General features: G+C 44.5%; 1 protein-coding gene across 3 annotated transcripts in view; it reads right to left on the minus strand.

Annotated features, from left to right (window-relative positions):
* CLPB (ClpB family mitochondrial disaggregase) overlaps window positions 1-18,740 on the minus strand; it is a 141,122-nt gene that overhangs the window by 97,687 nt on the left and 24,695 nt on the right. For all 3 annotated transcript variants that reach the window (XM_036119444.2, XM_036119448.2, XM_036119446.2), the window contains exon 3: window positions 13,775-13,861. In XM_036119444.2, coding sequence (XP_035975337.2) covers window positions 13,775-13,861 — 87 coding nt within the window. The remainder of the gene's footprint in view (window positions 1-13,774; window positions 13,862-18,740) is intronic.

Consider the following 18,740-nt stretch of genomic DNA (forward strand, 5'->3'; position numbering starts at 1 on the left):
ACAAACAAAACAGATTACTATTACGTATATGAAGAGATCCTCAAGCTCATCTGTTATTAGAGAAAAGCAAATTAAAACAATGAGATATCACTTTAAAGTCCACAAGTTGGCAAAAGTTAGAAAGCTGAAAAATGCCATGTGTTGGAGAGGACATGGGGTTCTGGGACTGTTCACGCACTGTCGGGACAGACTGGTGCAGCCATTCTAGAAGGCGATCTTGTTAACAGTTTATCAAATTAAAGTACCTTACTCGATGACCCAGAACTTCTGAATATATATCTCCCAGAGCAATTCTTACACAGATCCCTAAAGGGCAACATGGAAGACGTTCATCCCAGCATTCTGTGACAGTGGGCAGTTGCAGGCAATCAAGTGTCCACCATTGGGGAATGAGTAAATTAAATGTGGTAGAGACACACTATGAAATATGATACAGCAGTTAGAAGCAACTATTAATCATTAACTGAACTTCACCATTTGTTCCAAAGGTTTATTCCTTCAGGAAGTCTTTCAACTGTAGAACTTCTAATTCCTGTGATGATCTAGTGGATCTTGGGGACTGAAGGATTAAGGACCCAGCAAAAACAATGAATTCTCTGAAGTACACCAAGGCCATCAAATGTGCCATTCCTTCTGCTGGGGGTGTCCCCCGTTGCTTCAGCTGGTTAGTGCCCATCACCTTCAGGGCTCTTCAGGGACTAGGTCACCAACTCAACTGAGTCTTCTCTGACCCCCAGCCTGGGTCCATGCCTTCCTATTTGTCTATCCAGAATGCAGTACTCACCCCTGGGTAGGTGACCCTCATCATGTTGTACCATGATTACCTGCTTACTTTTATTTGCCTTTCCTGCTAGACTATGAGGCAAGGGCCATGTCTTGACTTTCATTCCCAGCTCCTTGCCCAGTGCCTGGGTCAAACTGGTCAGTAGATGCTTTCTGAATGAGTGCATGAATAAATGAAGGATGAATAAATAAAATCATTATTTTATTTGGTGGGAAATGGAGGAGAATGGTAGATGCCACTGTCTCAGCCCTGTCCAGATATCTCCCACCTGAGGGTACAAACTAGGTCACAGGAGGTTTACTGTGGAAAACCTTCACCTTCCTCTCCTGAGCACCAGACCTTTCCTGCCTTCCACCAGGCAGTTCCCAGACAAAGCTGAGGAAATGAATAGGAGGGTGGTCCCAAAGTGGCAGCTCCTGAGACTCATGGAACTCCCTTTGGAGCCACAGCCCCCATGAGGCGCATTTTAATTTGCTGATCAGGTTGTAATTAGATTAGAGGTGGGAGCACATGTAGGAAGGTTGGCTCACACTGACCTTGATGAGCTCCTGCTTTCAGGACAGTGGGGCGTCACAGTGCATGGGAGGACAGTTACATCGATCGATGTTAAGGCTTTCTGGTCTCAGTGGCCGGAGGGGCTTGGGGTTGCTACATTGTTTAGGAAAAAGCGAGGAAACCTGTGGTGTGGGCTGAGGCCTATGCTGGGCCAGGCGCGTGTCAAAGACGGCTGGCGAGCAGCTGGAGTTGGTGAAGCAAGAAGGGCAGTGATCCCAGCTCCAGGTCGTCCCCACACAATGTTGAGTTTCAGGAGAAGCTCCTCCAACTCCTCCTCCCCTCTACCCCCCACATCCAAAGCATGGGGTCACTGTGATGAGTGTCACGGGTCCCAAGGAGAAGACAAAGAGTTGACCTATTCTCAACCCAGTGCACACCTCGATGAAGGGAGGAAGCAAAGAGGTCACAGTTCAGGAGGTTTGCTGGAAAGTCAAATGAGCTGTGGCTCATTCAGTCTACTGACCGGTCTATGCACTGGTCAGGAAAGCAGGGTGGCCTGAGCAAAGGCAGCAGCATGTGTTAAATCTAAAGGTCCTGTGGCATGGGGGCAGGAGCCAGGAGTGGAGAGGGTGGGGAAAGCAGTTTTCTTTTTAAAGCCAGCTTTCTTAGGAAATAAACTAAGATTCGGTAGGAGGCAAAGTTCCTGTGTAGAAAATGTGCCACAATTTTCTCAAAAGAGGATAATAATCTTTTGTTTACTTCCCTCAAAAGGTAAAGATCAGTAATCACAATATAGCAGCCACAGTGGGTTAAGCACTTTACATTCACTGTTCCAGATCCATATAACCACTTGCAATGAGGTACTAGTCCCATTTTATAAATGAATAAATTACAATGTATTGTGGATCACTACATCAAAAACTAATGATGTATTGTATGGTGACTAACATAACATAATAAAATAAAATAAAATAAAATAAAATAAAGCTCCAGTAATCAAAAAACCATAGTATGGTGTGAGAAAACATAAATATATCAAAGTGAAAGAATAAAGATTCAAAATATAAAAAAAAAAAAATGAATAAATTGAGGCTCAGCTGCCCAAGTATACACATTAATTAAGCACAGGAACTAAGATTCAAATCCAGGTCTGTGTGGGGCCAAACCTGGTACACATTTCCCTAAACCACACTGGTTCTCACTCATCCAACCATCCATCCGTTAGTCTGTCTTACTATCCCATAATTACTGAGCCTCTACTATGTACCAGGGATAGTGACATTTTCAGATGGTAAAGTAAAGCAGGTCATAGCAGCTAGCTGGGGTAAGAGGGAGTCTCCTTCAGATGAACAAGGGTCAAAATCAATGGTGGGTCCAGACAACATGAAATCATTTGGGGCAAGGCCCAAGGAAGACATCGCACATTAAGGAGAGGGCCATGGAACCAAGATCACCCATCAAAGGGTTTCCCAGACAATCTCAACTTCACATCCTCAGCTTAGTTCTAAATCTAATTCCCTATCTTCCATGTCTTTCGATCTGTGCTCTAGAATACATGGTTGCTGAACCTATGGGCCAAAGTGGTCAAACCCTGGTTGTTAGGGATTTCACCACAGTATGGGCCTGGACTAGGTTCTCTCTAGGCAAATGATCTATAAGAGTGTGCTGGGGCTGCTATATCTCCTAGACTTTGGATGAAAATAACAACAAGAAAACAAAAAATATTAGTAACACCAGCAGATACCTATTAAGTACTTAGCTACACACTAGGCATTGCACTGAACAGTTTTATGTGCATTTTAATCTTCACAACCACCCTATGTTGAGGTAGGGGCTATTATTATTGCGTTTTGCAAATGAGGAAACAGAGCTAGTACCAGGTAGAAGGTTTTAAACCTAGGCAGTCTCCTTCCAGAGCCCTTGTTCCTCACCACTACATCACATACAACTAGACTATGTGCTCCCCCAAACAGGGACTGTGCCCCGACCATCTGTTCCTCACACATAAGGCCCAGTACAGACCAGTAAATATTTGTTGAATCAATTCATTTCTGGGGCCTTAACACTGCACTTGTTGATGCACACACTGAGTTTTTTGTCAGCTCCTAGGCTTTATTTGCTACTCTTGCTAAGTTAGGTCTTCCTCACCCTTGATTTTACAGTTGGCTTTTGGTTTTAATTGCAGACTTAAACACTTGTCCTATTAATGTTTATCACCACAGATTTAACCACTGTTCTAGCCCACTGAGTTCTTTTTTCAATATCCCCAATTCTTTCACCCAACATATTACCTCCCTCTTTAAGTTTCATTTAATCTGCCAATTGGGTTGGCATTTATCCATGTAATGACTGAATAGGACAGGGCCCTGTGGCTTACCACTAGAGTTTGCTCTCCAATCTCTAATCATATATACACAACATATGAAACAGGTCACTCACCATCTGACTGAACTATTCTCCACATCATACTTTATTCATGTGGGTATCATGAGAGACAAATACCTTGCTGAAACCCAGACACACCTACTATATTACTGTATACTCCTGATCCACTAGCCTGCGGCCCTATTTAAATAAGCAGCTCACCTCTTTCTGCCATCTTGGAGCCTATGGAGGCCTGCTGGGAATAGGACTCCTAAAATGACAAATACATCTGGAAGGCTGTGGTCCAAGGCCATTTTTGCTGGCTGTAAGTGAGGTCTCCCGAACCAAAGGGAGCACAAAGCTCTTCTAAAAATTTATGCTCGAGATGAAGCTGAATTCTATTTAAGTAAGAGATGTGCTTAGGTGTACAAAGCAAAGAACAAAAGAGTGACTCCTGGTGAGAAACTGAACAAAACCAGAGTAATCTAGGGAAAAGTAACTCGTGCTCATGGAACCAGTGGCATGGTTCATGCCAAATTCTGAAGCAACCTTCCTGCTAAAGCCACTGGCCACAGAATCCATGTGATGCTGTACCACTCAAGGATTTAAACTTACTGAAAAGTAAATAAATAAAGGTGTAAATAAAGGTATAGATTTGTTCTCTTATAAAAATATACATATATGGCGCCTGGGTGGCTCAGTCGTTAAGCGTCTGCCTTCGGCTCAGGTCATGGTCCCAGGGTCCTGGGATCGAGCCCCACATCGGGCTCCCTGCTCAGCGGGAAGCCTGCTTCTCCCTCTCCCACTGCCCCCTGCTTGTGTTCCCTCTCTCACTGTCTCTCTCTCTCAAATAAATAAATAAAATCTTTAAAAATAAATAAATATATAATAAATAAGCAAGCAAGCAAGCAGCTCATGGCACAATGTGGGTCTGATGTCTTTAAAAAGAGGTGTGGGAGTGAACCATATCACAGTCCCTAGAAGTGGAACGTCCTTCCCCAAGCAGCTGAATTGGATGAGCACTGGATGCTCCCTTCATCCCAACTGAAACTCTCCATGAAAGCACCGAACACAGAACCCCAGGACGAGATATAGTGTTGAAAAAGGGGGGTTACCCTGAGATTGTTATGTTAGGCAAATGAGCTGGCACTGCTTTCCAGGGAGCACTGTCTTGGGTTGCCTGAGGTCAAGGCATGCATCTGCCAAACTAGAATCGGTGCACGCTGGAATTGGAATATCATTACTACGAAACAGGATTATCTTGAGCAACGATTCCAAATGGGATTAGAAATGACTGTTACTCAGACATAATCGGCCACAGCAGCAGTGGGAGAAACATCAAGCCCGGCACACTTTTCTGGGGGCATGATGCTGGCATTCTGGGCACCTGGCCAGCACCCTCATCCACCCTTCCTTGCTGGGAAATACTGGGCACTGTCCAGCACCAGGCAGGTGGCCACCTGGGACAAGAGCCAGTCCCACATCAAAGTGCCCTGCTCTGGGGTCTCATGTTCTAGGCCCAGTTTCTTAGATGAAAAGGAGTGGAAAAAGAATCTCCAAAGCCCTTCTGCTTCTGAGCCACCTAAAGGTGTTGGTGAGAGACAAGTTAATAACCCACATTCAAAGATAGGCTAACCTGCAGACTGTTAACTAATTTCCTCCTAGAGTGATCCACATTCAGCAGTAATAATAATAATTAAGCACCACCACCACTACTATTATGCTACTAACTAAAGTAGCCAACCCTTATCGAGTGCTTACTATATGGCAGGCATTGTTCTAAACAATACAATATTTACATATTTAAACCTCAAAACAGCCTTTTGGGAAGATTTGCTTATTATCCCCATTTTATGGTTGAAGAAACAATCACAGGTAAGTGAAACAACCTGCTAGGGTACATAAGTGGAAAGAGGAAGAACAGGAGTTGAACCCATGTAATGTGGCTCTAGAGCTGCAGACATACCGACCCTAGACTACCACAGAGTGAGAGGATCGTGGCCAGTCTGGATAGGGCCTTTCCTTCCATTCTCTGGTCTCTAGACTCCGCCAGCTCCTCCAACCGGATCTGGCACATTCTTACTTTCTCACCTTTGTGAACTTATGTTCACACTGGTCCTCTGGTACTAATGATATTCCAGAAATGCTGTCCCTCTACCAATCAAAATCCTGTCCATCCTTCAAGGCCCACCTTGTGTGAAAGGCCTCCTTTCATGATCTCGCCTCTACACGGCATGATCTCTGCCTGGCACTAGAGGTGATTTTCTCTGGGACACCGACCACATTCTGCCTCATTCTACGGATTGTTTAAAAAAAAGGGGGGGGGGGGGACTTGTTTATCCCTTTACTGTCAGCTTTTTTTTTTTAGATTTTTTTTTTTTTTTAAATTTCTAAGTAATCTCTGTATCCAAGGTGGGGCTCGAACTTACAACCTCAAGATCAAGAGTTATATGCTCTACTGACTGAGCCAGCCAGGTACCCCCTGATAGTCAGCTTTTTTTTTTTTTTTAAGATTTTATTTATTTATTTGACAGAGAGAGATAGGGAGAGCAGGAACACAAGCGGGGGAGTGGGAGAGGGAGAAGCAGGCTTCCTGCTGAGCAGGGAGCCCGATGTGGGCCTCGATCCCAGGACCCTGGGATCATGACCTGAGCCGAAGGTAGACACTTAATGACTGAGTCACCCAGGCACCTGACAGTCAGCTTTTTGAGACAAGGAGAGTGGTTTGTCTGTTTTTAGACTTCTCATAATCATCCAGCATATCTTGACACCAGTGGGTCATCAAGAAACCCTGACTGAGCTGACTTGACTTTGGTCCTGGCACCTCTTAGTCCATCCCAAGGCCTTGCTCCCCACCCCTTCCCTCCACAGGCAGTATATCTAGTGGAAAGAATGAGAATTTATGGTTCAAAAACAACTGGCTTCAAAGCCTGGCTCCCTCTTTCACTTATTAGACAACCATGGGCATCTCTGAGCTTCATTTTCCCTATCTGTAAAATAGGGATAATGATCCTTCCCTATTAGGATTGTAGTGAGGATTAGAGCCAACACAGGAAGTGCCTGACATGGGCCTGGCATACAGAAGGCACCCAATCACAACCACAGCCATGATCACCACTATAGTCAGATTGGCCAGCACAAAGCCCAGCCTCCTTGGGCCAAAGGAAGCACCCCTCTGCAACAAGCAGCCAGGCCAAGAACAAGCTGGGGACCCTAGGAAGAGGCTGTAGGCCTTTAAGTCAGGATAGATCTCTATGTGGTCAGGCCCCCTAATGACCTGCACTGAAGCACGGGTGCAGGGGTCCTCCACTTGCACTCTGCCTCCGGCCAGCCAGCAAGGGAGGAGAGCTTCCCAGGGAAGCTGCCCCTGGTCCAGCTGCAAGAGCAGCATCATTGTAGGAACACCTCTGCAGCTGCTGCCCCACAAAGAAAGGCCTGCACAGCCTCTTCTGCAGGACAGAAATCTGGTTGGGACTGCTGGTTTATTAAAGACAGGGTTTAATGCCCACCCACCCACCTCCTTAGTAAGGTGGAGGGAAAATAAGCAAATGCTAAAAATAAATGACTGCTATGAGAGGAAATTAAATGGTCTTCAGCCAAGGATGGCGGCATTTTAAAATTAACAAAGCCCAGGTACCACATCCAGGAAGGCCTTGGCAAATGCGTGTTAGCCACTCATTAGATCAGCTCCTCAGGGACCCCAGCCAAGCAGGGAAGGCAGTGCCGGGAAGCAGGCCTTCCGATGCTGATGAAATGCACTCCGGGAGAAAAGGCAGAGGAGGGAGGGAGATTCTTGTGGGGAATTTCAAACAGTTTTGCTGGAGCTCTGCCTCATGGCCTCACCTTCTCTGAGGCAGGGGCTTTCAAAGCAACCACCAAGCCCAAGTGGACTCAAATCTGAATCTCCCCCCACCACCCCACTCTTTCAGGATCTTTGGTTCCTGAAGCACCACATCGGCCACACTATTTAGGTGGTCTCCCTGTATGGCAGTGCAGGGACAAGGAGTCGGAGGATGATGTGGGATGGGAGGCAAGTTCTCAGTCCTGTACCCTGCACTTTTTCCTTACTATTAAGAATTGTAGAATATGTTGTGAATTTATATAAGCTCACTGTGTATCACTTGTAAGTGAATTTATCATTATTCATCAGTAATTATACTTCATGACATCACAAATCATGAGAATTCATAAACCTTTATTCTCTACTAACAATTAGAGTATACAGTACTCTAATGTGAAACACCATCAACAATAGGAAGTCTAAACATTCCAGGTGACCATGAACTATATGAATTCATTTTGACACTACAAACGTGAATTCTTGGTATGCCACAGGTTACAATTAATAATGGAAATTAGACAGGGATGATGTCTTTTTAAGTTTTTTTTAAGTCAATTTACTGAAGTATCATCTACTCATAGTAAAATGCATCCTTTTAAGATGTACAATTTGATGAGTTTTCATTGTATATCACCACCACAATCAAGATTTAGAATATTTCCATCACCCCAAAAGTTCCTTTGGGTCCCTCCTCCTACTCCTAAATCCTAGCAGCCACTAACCTGATTTCTGTCCCTACAGTACTGCCTTTTCCAGGCTGTCATATATTTTTGGAGTTATACCATAGGTAGTTTTTTGTGTCTGGCTTTAGCTTAGCCTAAGGCTTTTAAGATTCGTCTCTGTTGGGGAACCTAGGTGGCTCAGTCGGTGACGCATCCAACTCTTGATTTCGGCTCAGGTCATGATCTCAGGGTTGTGAGATCAAGCCCTGTGTGGGCTCTGCACTGAGTGTGGAGCCTGCTTAAGAGTCTATCTCTCCCTCTCCCCCTCCCCAAGTCTCGTGCATGCACTCTCTTAAAAAAAAAAAAAAAAAGATTCATCCCTGTTGCTGTATGTGTGAACAGTTTTTTGTTTTTTTTTTAAAACATTTTATTTATTTGACAGAGAAAGAGAGAGCACAAACGGGGGAGCAGCAGTCAGAGGGAGAGGGAGAAGCCGGCTCTCCTGGAAGCAGGGAGCCTAATGGGGGGCTCGATCCCAGGACCCTGAGCCGAAGGCAGTCGTTTAACCAAGTGAGCTACGCAGGCGCCCCTGAATAGTTCTTTTTTTTTTAATTGCTGGGTGGTGGTCCACTGTATGGATGTACCATAATTTGTCCATTCACCAGCTGATGGACATTTGGGTGATTTCCAGTTTTTGGCGATTATGAACAAAGCTACTATGTCTGCATACAGGTCTTTTTGAAGATGTGTGTTGTTATGTCTCATGGATAAAGTTGGTATAGGAGCTGGTATTGCTGGGTTGCATGGTAAATATATGTTTTACCTTTATGAGAAACTGCCAAAATGTTTTCCAAAGTGGCCACAGCATAATAATGCATTCCTATCAGCAATGATGGCAATTGTTCTGCATCCCTGTCAGCACTTGGTATTGTCAGCTTTTCTAAATTTTAGCCATTCTAAATGACTAATGTGGAGTATCTTTTCATGTGCTTATTTGCCATCCATGTCTTCTCCGGTTAATGTCTGCTCAAATCTTTTGCCCATTTTTTAAAAATTGGGTTGTCTTTTTATTTTTTATTTATGAGTTCTTTATATCTTCTGGATAATATTCCTTTATCAGATGTGTGTTTTGACAGTTTCTTTTTTGAGAAATTAAAAATTATAAGGATCTAAATCATACCATTTTTCTGCCAAACCACTATCCCCTGCATATACACACTGATGAAGGAAACAGGATAGACTCAAACCTTCAGTTTACAAATACCTTAGTGCCACTGGACAGAGAGTCAAGCAGTAGTTGATACCTGCTAAAACTCATGAGGCTATTTTTATCTCCACTGTAAGCACCCAACCAACACTAGACTTTAAGGAAAGCTACATCTGGAGAAATGGCTGTCTTATAAACAGCTTTTGGCCCCCCAGGCTCTGCACCTCCCAAAAGCCCTGTTCTGGTCCACCAGGCTCCTGGAATGGTCAACAGTCGTCACACTCCATTGCTGGCCATTGTCCACTGGGAAAGGTAGGAGGCTCCCAATCCATCCTTCAGTGAAAGAGCAAACAGTGGGGCCTGTGGCTGCTTGGACATCAAAGTTGAGCAAACAGGCCTGGCAGGCCCTGCCTCTCCGCCTACACATCCTGCAAATGCCATGTGAAGGAGCTTCCCTGAGGGGGTCATGACTTTCAGCTTGTCATAGCACACATCAAAGTTTGCACCACACACGAACTGGGTACATGGGTTCGAATCAAGTCGCCTAAGAGCGGATACTCAGCCATTGTGTCCAGTTTTAATCCTGTGTTTTCCCAAGTAATTAAGCCTTCTTGCTTATGAACTTGTGACTAAGTAAAGCATCACTGAGAGGTTGTAACATCAAAGTGCCTTCCACCGTCTGTCCATGTTTGGTAAAATTGGATTTCTTTCTCTTCTTAAAGAAAAACTAATTGAATTTAGCTGCAGGCTGGGTATATTTGCACGAGCTGGTGAAGGCTCTGCTAAGTCACAGTGATCATCCTGGGACCCTGTGGCTTAGCCTTTAGCTGGGCTGGGTCAAAGTGCAACACAGAATGAGGCACCCAGACTCAAGCTAAACAAGTGCCTATAGCATGAGGCTTACGGAGGCCTCACTATGGAAAAGCGGTCAGCCCCCAGCAACTGCTCCTCAAGTCACTACTTCACCCAAGCTGTTACTAGGGCTGGCAAAAGGATCATCCTAGTAGAATGTTGGTAAATCTTTGGCAGAATGGCTACTGAAGACAATGGCCATCACATTACTCGAGTCCTTGATGTCCGCAGTCCAAGGAAGCTTCTTAAGGCAAAGGCTGTGATGCTTATTATCTGAATCCGTCACAGCCTAGCACATCAGCACCAGATGCAGTATAGTTTTAAAAAATGTTTGCTGGATACATAAAATGATAATAGAAAGGGGTGTCAGAACAAAGTTCTTCTTTCCTGAAGAACCAAACTCTCTGTATCCCTTTTTTGGCCTTGCTCATCAGGAAACTTCAATCTAAAGTAATACTGAATTCCACTAATTACCTGACTTACAGTGAGTATAGCATGGTCTGATTTATGTGAAATCACACACATACACTGCTCAATTTCTAGATAGAGGGAATTCAGTTGACTGCTACTTTCTTCTCTGTATTATTTTTACAAAAACAATAAAACTATTTTCAGAAAAGAAAATCTCTGGTTCAATCCTGATACAATTATCTTTCCTTTTACCAATATGATTTCTGATCCTGATCCAGTTTTAACTCTCCTGTGTACATTTATATTTGTATTTTAATTTGAGTCACTGCAAACCCTTTTTGGAAATAAAAGGAGAGAATAAATTATAAATTAAGTTCCCATACATACTTTTAAAATTTTGTTCTACAGGACTGTATTTTTTATTAAAAATTAAATAAAATAGTACTATCTTTACTATTCAAAATTAAGTTAAAAAATATATATACAAATAACAGTTCACAAGATGTTAGTCTCCTTAAGGATAGAGATTATTGTGCTATATCCCTAAGGACATAGGCATGAAGCAGGCACTCACTAAAGGCAGTTGAGGGTGAAATGACTGGATCATCTCAGGACCTCTCCTTTGAGCTTGTGGGCTGACAACATCTAATGCAAGTGAAGGTTCTCTGCTTCAGTCTTGAAGCAAGGGGTGCTGCCCCTCTATCCTCCCTTCATCCAAGTCCAATTGAAATGGTGGCATTTCAGGCCTGGCCAATATGATTCCAGAAGGGCTTGGTAACTGATGACATAAGGATCAGTACACTTCTAATAAGGAGAAACTTATTGGCAGACTGTGCTGGTATGGACATGATCATCTTTTAAGACCACTCCCATAGCACTTTACCAATGAGGCCTACTCACCCTGATCAAGGTACTTCTGGCATTCCTTTTTATCAGGTTCTATTTTCCTTTTTCCATAGCACTTCTTACCTTCTAATATAGTATATATTTTATTTATGTATTATATTTATCATTTACTACCCAGGGACCACCGCTAGTATAGAAATAAGCTCTATGAGGGTAGGGATCTTTGTCTGTGAAGAACAGTGCCTGGCAAACAGTAGGTGCCAAAAAAAAAATCATGATATGAATAAATTAACCTAAAAGGTACGCTACTTTCAATAAAAATCTGTCCCTAGACACTGGAAGGAAGAGGAGGACACAAAATGGATGTTTAAAACACCAATAATTAGTTCTAAGAACCAAAACAAGTAAATACAAGCCAACACTCTCACTTTGCTCAACAAGCATCACTGATTTGCTAATGGCACTGGATAAAGACAGGGCAATCAGTTAAGGCAACAAGTCATTAGAATTAGAGAAAAGTGTCCCCAAAGCACATCTACCAGCTAGCTGCGCACTGATTGACAATACTCTTAAGTATAGTGTTATTTCCTCATCTGTCTCAATGCTGGAAATACTACATCTAGAAGGGCCACACACCCCCTTCCCTTTTCTCCACCACCTGCTTGCTATCTCTTGTGGATGGAGAGAGCCGCCAGCTGGGAAAGAAGACTGGTGGGTGGGGTGGTGGAGGTGGTGGTGGGTGGAGTATCAGTGGTAGAATAAACACACGTTTGTGTGTAGACATGGCTAATGTGGGTAATAGAGAATAACAACTCGTCATTTGTAATAGGTAGCACATACACTATCGCACTGGGCTCTTGCAAAAATATAGCGGGAATCTACTCTGCTGCCAGATTCAGTCCCCTCATACCCTCTGCTCTGATAATATCCTGTCCACATGGCTCTGACATCAGTGGTCACATTAGACTCTCTCTCTTACCTGCCTTTCTTTTCCACATTGGACCTTGAGCTCCCAAGGTCTCTGATTCTCCAATGATTAGCACAAAGTCTGGCTCAGAGTAGATATTTACCAAATGCTTGTGAAAATAACTGATTTCAGGTGAAGAAACAGGGTACCTCCAGAATTCTGAAATTCAACTAAGGGTCAGAACCAGAACTGGATTCCAGGCCTCTCAACTGCAAAGCCTATTTACACCAAGTTTTCTTTTTAAGTGCTTGGAGCTTAAGAGGCAAATAAGGAAATGGAGTGCTGAGAACAGGCTCAGGACAGAGGAACAGAGAAGAGAGACCTACCTCAAGTACAGCTAAGTCTCTCAGCCCGTCTGAGGCAGTGCCACCTCTACATTAGAAAATCCCTGTTTTGTCGGTTTCCACCATATTTATGATCCTTCCAAAGGCCAGTAGTGGCAGACAAAAGCCTTAATGATCAGCTTGAAGAAAAAATTAAAACTGGTACTTCAAACTACCAATTTCCGTGGCTGTTACTAAAGTGCCCAGTCTGCTTTCTTTGAAAGCATTTCTTTTTGCTCTTATTTAATCAATTATTTTGCATAACTACAGCTAGAGACTGGGATGGAGAAGTAGCATCCGGGATCTGGCAGACGGAGGCAGCAGTGAGGTAAAGTAAAACACAAATTTTGCAGGCAGCCAGACCAAATTCTAACTCCTGTCTGTGTGACCTCAGACAAATCATCTTTTCTCTCTGGGCTTCAGTTCTCTCAGCTGCAAAATGAGAATTTTGGCAAATTGTGGCAATTGTGAGAATTGGAAATAACTCTCTACACATAGGGGACTATTTCAACCTTTACAAAATAGCTTCCCCCTGAGGGAATGGGGAAGTGGGCAGGAAAAGAGCAGGGCCTCCAATGGTAGGCAGGGAGTGCCACCGCTCCCCCCCCCCCCCCCAGTTTCCATCAGAATCTTCTAAGAAATAGCCCAGTGGAGCCCTCGCTGAGGACGGTAACTAGCTTCCTCCACATGGACAGACAGTGGATAACGAAAACATGAAGGGAACTCACATGTGTACCTTCAACCACTTAACACAGGCTTGCAAACATTTCATGGCTTCAATAATGCAAATGACTCGCCTAAGGTCACAAAGCAAATGAAAGATGGAGCCAGGATCCAAGGCTATCTCTTCCCTTTCCCCATCTTCTATACTTTCATTATACCAGGTGTAGACCTGACCTTCAGCTCAGTCCATCACCCTGCCTCTGGGGAAGACAACAAGGAGACAAGCAGGGTGGGAGAGGGTTCTGGAATGTGGTCTGCAAGGCTCAGGCTAAGGGAGCCCTGTGTGGAAGATCTCTCACCTGTCATTTCGGCTGATGGCTGCCACCATGAGTGCTGTCCAGCCAAGTCTGTGCCTTGCATTAACATCTGCACCTTCCGACAAGAGCCTAGAAAGAAACAGAGGAATATTTTCAGTATATGGCTTATCGCGGAGGTAGGAGTGGAAGAAATGAGACAGTCAACAAACAGGGAGGCTAGGTGAATCTGGAAATAGTCACAGGCCTTTGAAAACTAAGTACCCATCCCAGCTCCTCTGGCCACTCTCCCCTCACCCCAGGCCTCTCCTATCTCTCTCATTCTTCCCTTGCATAAGTCTGACCCCTGCTGTTACCTTCTGAGGAAAGAATGTGTCTTCCCTACTTTAACACCCTGACACTCCCATTCCCTTAGTCCAGAATGCTCTTTTCCTGACTCTTTGCCTACTCTAATCCTACTAGCATGCTATGGGGTACAATCCTGGCTTGAGAACTCCCTCCTGAGAAGGCTTCCGTGGCTCATCCGGTCCACAGATCTCTTCTCTGTCCTTAGAATTCCCCTATGATTCATGGAGGAGCACTGAATGCCCAATGACACTGCCTATCTAGGTAGTTCCCAATTTACCAAAGGATCACATTCTCAAGTTTCTCTGTATGGTGGCTGTTTGGAAACCGAAAATCTTGAACCCAAGGAAAGATGGGAAGAATGCTAGAAATGCTAGATTCGGTTTCTAGGAAAGTCCACATGAGCCTATTTGACTCTCTATGCCAGCGCCTAGCACACAGTAGGAGTTCAGTAGTTGCTGGATAAACTAACAAACATAGGGCTTTAAATATATCACTAAAATCCTGAATTCTGGGACCTGGGAACAAGGGGTTGGACAGAGAGAAGGGGAGTAAAAAGAACCAACTCTTACTGAGCACCTACTGTAAGCAGGAACTGCCTTCACAACTTGACACATATGCTCTCATTTACTCTTCACACAAGTTTAAGGAACTGATGTTAACCTCTTTTCATGGATGAGGTGACAGGCTCAGTGAGGTAAAATGACTCACTGAAGGTCACAAAGCCAGCTAAGGGCCATCAGTGACTGAAGTTCAGGTTGATAATGGCTCTATGGCCAGAGTTCCTATCACCTCACAGCCCTTCCTCCAGACCGAACCTAGCTCCATGGAACGTGGAAGACAAGAGACTCAACTGACTTTAGCAAATCACTGTATGTCCTGTGCTAGATTCTGGGGTGGGGGGTGAGAAGACACGGGGTCTGCCCTAGGGAGCAAATGATTTAGTTGTGGGGAGGGGGGGAACTAAGGACAGTAGGGAATCAAAGCCTGGAGTGTGTGGTTTCCCACCAGAAGTGCTGCAGGAGGCCAGGAGAGCATGAGACCAAAAGTCAAGAGCGATCCGCCAACAAGGCAGGATCTGACTATGGGGAATGGGTGGAGGGTGTTTGGGGGAACTGGGAGGCCGCTAACTCTTTAGTGGGTTCCAAATGAAAGGCACCAGCAGAGAGTCTGGAGGTGGGGTTGAGTCCTAGCACCATTCTTGTGCCACAATGTGCAGTAACTGCTTGTCTGGATCAAGCCAAATAAAAGCTCTGTGCGGCTGAAGTAAGCAGGGGCAGAAGGCTTGGGAGGAGGAGCCACAGTATGTACGCACTCATCTGGCCTGCGCTGACGCAGGGAGGAGACAGGCACTGTCGGAACCCAGGGCCAGCAAGCACATAAGCATGCATCGGAGGAGCTCTGTGAATGGGGGAGCGCAGGCTGCAGATGCATACCCAGGGAACCTAACCCAGACTCAGCGACCGAAAAGGCCTCCCTGAGGAGGTGATGCTAGAGAGTTGCCAGATAAATGGGGTTGAGGGAAGGGAAGGAGTATGTCAGGCAGAGGTAAAGCCTCTCATCCAGAGGAGAAGGCAGCATGACTGGGCCCAAAATGTGAGGGAGGATTGTCAAGAGAGGAGGCTGGGAAACCCTCACCTCTCACCTCTAATTTGGAGGATTTCTTCTGGTGAAACTCCTGGGCCTCTTTACCACACAGAGTTAAACTTCTTTTTGGAGAAATAATTTTCCATGGCCAAGAATATTAAAGAGACTAAGAGCCCTATGAGACAAAAATCTCTTTTTGCACAAAACCTCCTTCCTAATTTACAAAACCTGCCCTGGTTTAGCAGGTGCTGTGCAAAGCGCATGGGTCTGAAAGTTCAGAGCCTGGTTCTGATCCCGTGATTCTGATTAGATGGCCTCATTTCTCTGGTCCTCAGTCCAGAAGGCTACAAAATCAGGACCAGCTGAAGCAAAACAAAGAGGTTTCTTTCTTTTTTTTTTTTTTTAATTTTATTATGTTATGTTAGTCACCATACATCATTGGTTTTTGATGTGGTGATCCACGATCCATTGTTTTCGTATAACACCCAGTGCTCCATGCAGTACGTGCCCTCCTTAATACCCATCACTGGGATAACCAATCCCCCCTCCCCCCTCCCCTCTAAAACCCTGTTTGTTTCTCAGAGTCCACAGTCTCTCATGGTTCATCTCTCCCTCCGATTCCCCCTCCCCATTTTTCCCTTCCTTCTCCTAATGTCTTCCATGCTATTCCTTATGTTCCACAAATAAGTGAAACCATATGATAATTGACTTTCTCTGCTTGACTTATTTCACTTAGCATAATCTCCTCCAGTCCCATCCATGTTGATGTAAAAGTTGGGTATTCATCCTTTCTGATGGGTGAGTAATATTCCATTGTATATATGGACCACACCTTCTTTATCCATTCATCAGTTGAAGGGCATCTCGGCTCTTTCCACAGTTTGGCTATTGCAGACATTGCTGCTATGAACATTGGGGTGCATGTGGCCCTTCTTTTCACTACATCTGTGTCTTTGGGGTAAATACCCAGGAGTGCAATTGCTGGGTCATAGGGTAGCTCTATTTTTAAATTTTTGAGGAAACTCCACACTGTTTTCCAAAGTGGCTGTACCAACTTGCATTCCCACCAACAGTGTAAGAGGGTTCCCCTTTCTCCACAACCTCTCCAACATTTGTTGTTTCTTTCCCTGTCCATTTTTGCCATTCTAACTGGTGTAAGGTGGTATCTCAATGCGGTTTTGATTTGGATTTCCCTGATGGCTAATGATGATGAACATTTTTTCATGTGTCTGTTAGCCGTTTGTATGTCTTCTTCAGAGAAGTGTCTTTTCATATCTTCTGCCCACTTTTTGACTTGATTATTTGTTTTCTGGGTGTTGAGTTTGAGAAGTTCTTTATAGATCTTGGATACCAGCCCTTTATCTGTAGTGTCATTTGCAAATATCTTCTCCCATTCTGTGGGTTGCCTCTAAAACAAAGAGGTTTCTGAAGGAAAAGACATGAAGTGTGCCTTGAAGAACAGGAACAATCTAGAGGCAAGGGAGGAAGTGCACGCCAGTCAAGAGGAAAGGAACAAGACAGAAGCAGGGAAGCAACGGGAAGGTAGATTCAGAGATATAAAAGGATTCAGGCAGATCCATCCAGGTAACAGTTCACAGCAAAGAAACAGGCAGCTGCCAAGGTATGCAGGGTCTACAAAAGGACCTCTAAAGCCAAGCTACCAAGGCGGTGGGCATAAACCTTTTTGAGCCATAGGCTTCAAGCTGATGACTCCAGAAAAGTGCATAGGAACACACATACTCAAAAAAGAATTTTTTCTTTCCTTACATACAATGTCCATGAGTTCACAGCTCTTCATGAAATAACAGATCTTAGGTTAAAAACCCAATCTAAAGGGTTGACAAATGTCTGGTATGCAGGCTACTGTCCTGTACCTCTTGCATCTAAGTCAGAAATCGCGAATCTCTCCTGGCAGCTCTCTCCTGTGGAGCCTTTGAAAAAGCCTCAGAATCCTCAACACTCGTTCCAATCGGCCAACATTAATCAACTAAAGCTGGCAACAGAGAAGAAACCTCTTTGGCATTCCTTAGACTCTCACCACAGGCAGAGGGGTTGTCACCGAAGGTTTCTGGGCAAAAGAAATTACAAAATTAACCTGAGAGCTTAAGCAAGTTGAGTCTGAAAGGGGAGAGAGTAGAAAGTGGGAACAAGAAGACCGTTTGGGGGCTGCTATAATATGAGACCAAAGGAGATGAGCCAGGGCAGGGAAATGAGAAAGCAGGACACAGCCAGGAGAAACTCAGTGCAGTCAGAATCCCTCCTGTCTCCAGTGGGTCAGTGACCCATGTTTCCCTGCCTGGGTCCTGAGAATTCTGGAAGCAGCTCTGCTCTGGAGGCAGGGCCGAAGAAAGAGGATGGAGATGCCTCCTCCTCATGTCCCTTGAGGGCCAAGTGTAGCATAAGGAAAAGGATGAACAAAGGACTTTAGAATAAATTAGACCTGAATTCAAATTCTAGTCCAGCTAGATGATCCTGGGCAAATCAATTCTCTGAGTCTCAGTTTTCTCACCTATCAAATAAGGACACTAACCTCTACTTTGCTGGGATCCCAGCCCAGTACCTGGCGTATAACAGGTGTTCAATACAGGGTGACTTCAGCCTGCCCCCTTACCCTACTTCCACCCCTTTGATGGACCAATGTGTTCTAGTCTGAAGCTGGCAGTAGCAGGTTGGCCAATACCCAGGGACTCTAAGACAGGGTCACACAGGATGACCTGGATAATTCATCCAGCCTGGCTCCAGGCACTCCTCTATTCATCTATTCAACAAACATGTGTACATACCTACTTTGTGCCCAGCTGCACGCTGGCTCCTGAGGAGGATACAAGACAGAGGTTCTTGCTTTCCAGAACTGAGCCAAGCAGGGTTTTCTCTTTTCTCTTTAAATACATATATACATATGTATTTCTGTTTATTACTTCTTTTACAAATAACTGCATTTTAAGATAAACTCATACTGCTAAGTATACAATAATTCCATTTTTAGGAATTGCTATATAATTCTCCACGGCACATCCACCAGATTTTTCCCTCTCTGCTCTCCCAGAGATACCCACTCAGGCAGCCTCCATGTCCCAGG

Source organism: Halichoerus grypus, chromosome 11 (assembly GCF_964656455.1).
Source record: "Halichoerus grypus chromosome 11, mHalGry1.hap1.1, whole genome shotgun sequence".
Taxonomy (NCBI): Eukaryota; Metazoa; Chordata; class Mammalia; order Carnivora; family Phocidae; genus Halichoerus; species Halichoerus grypus.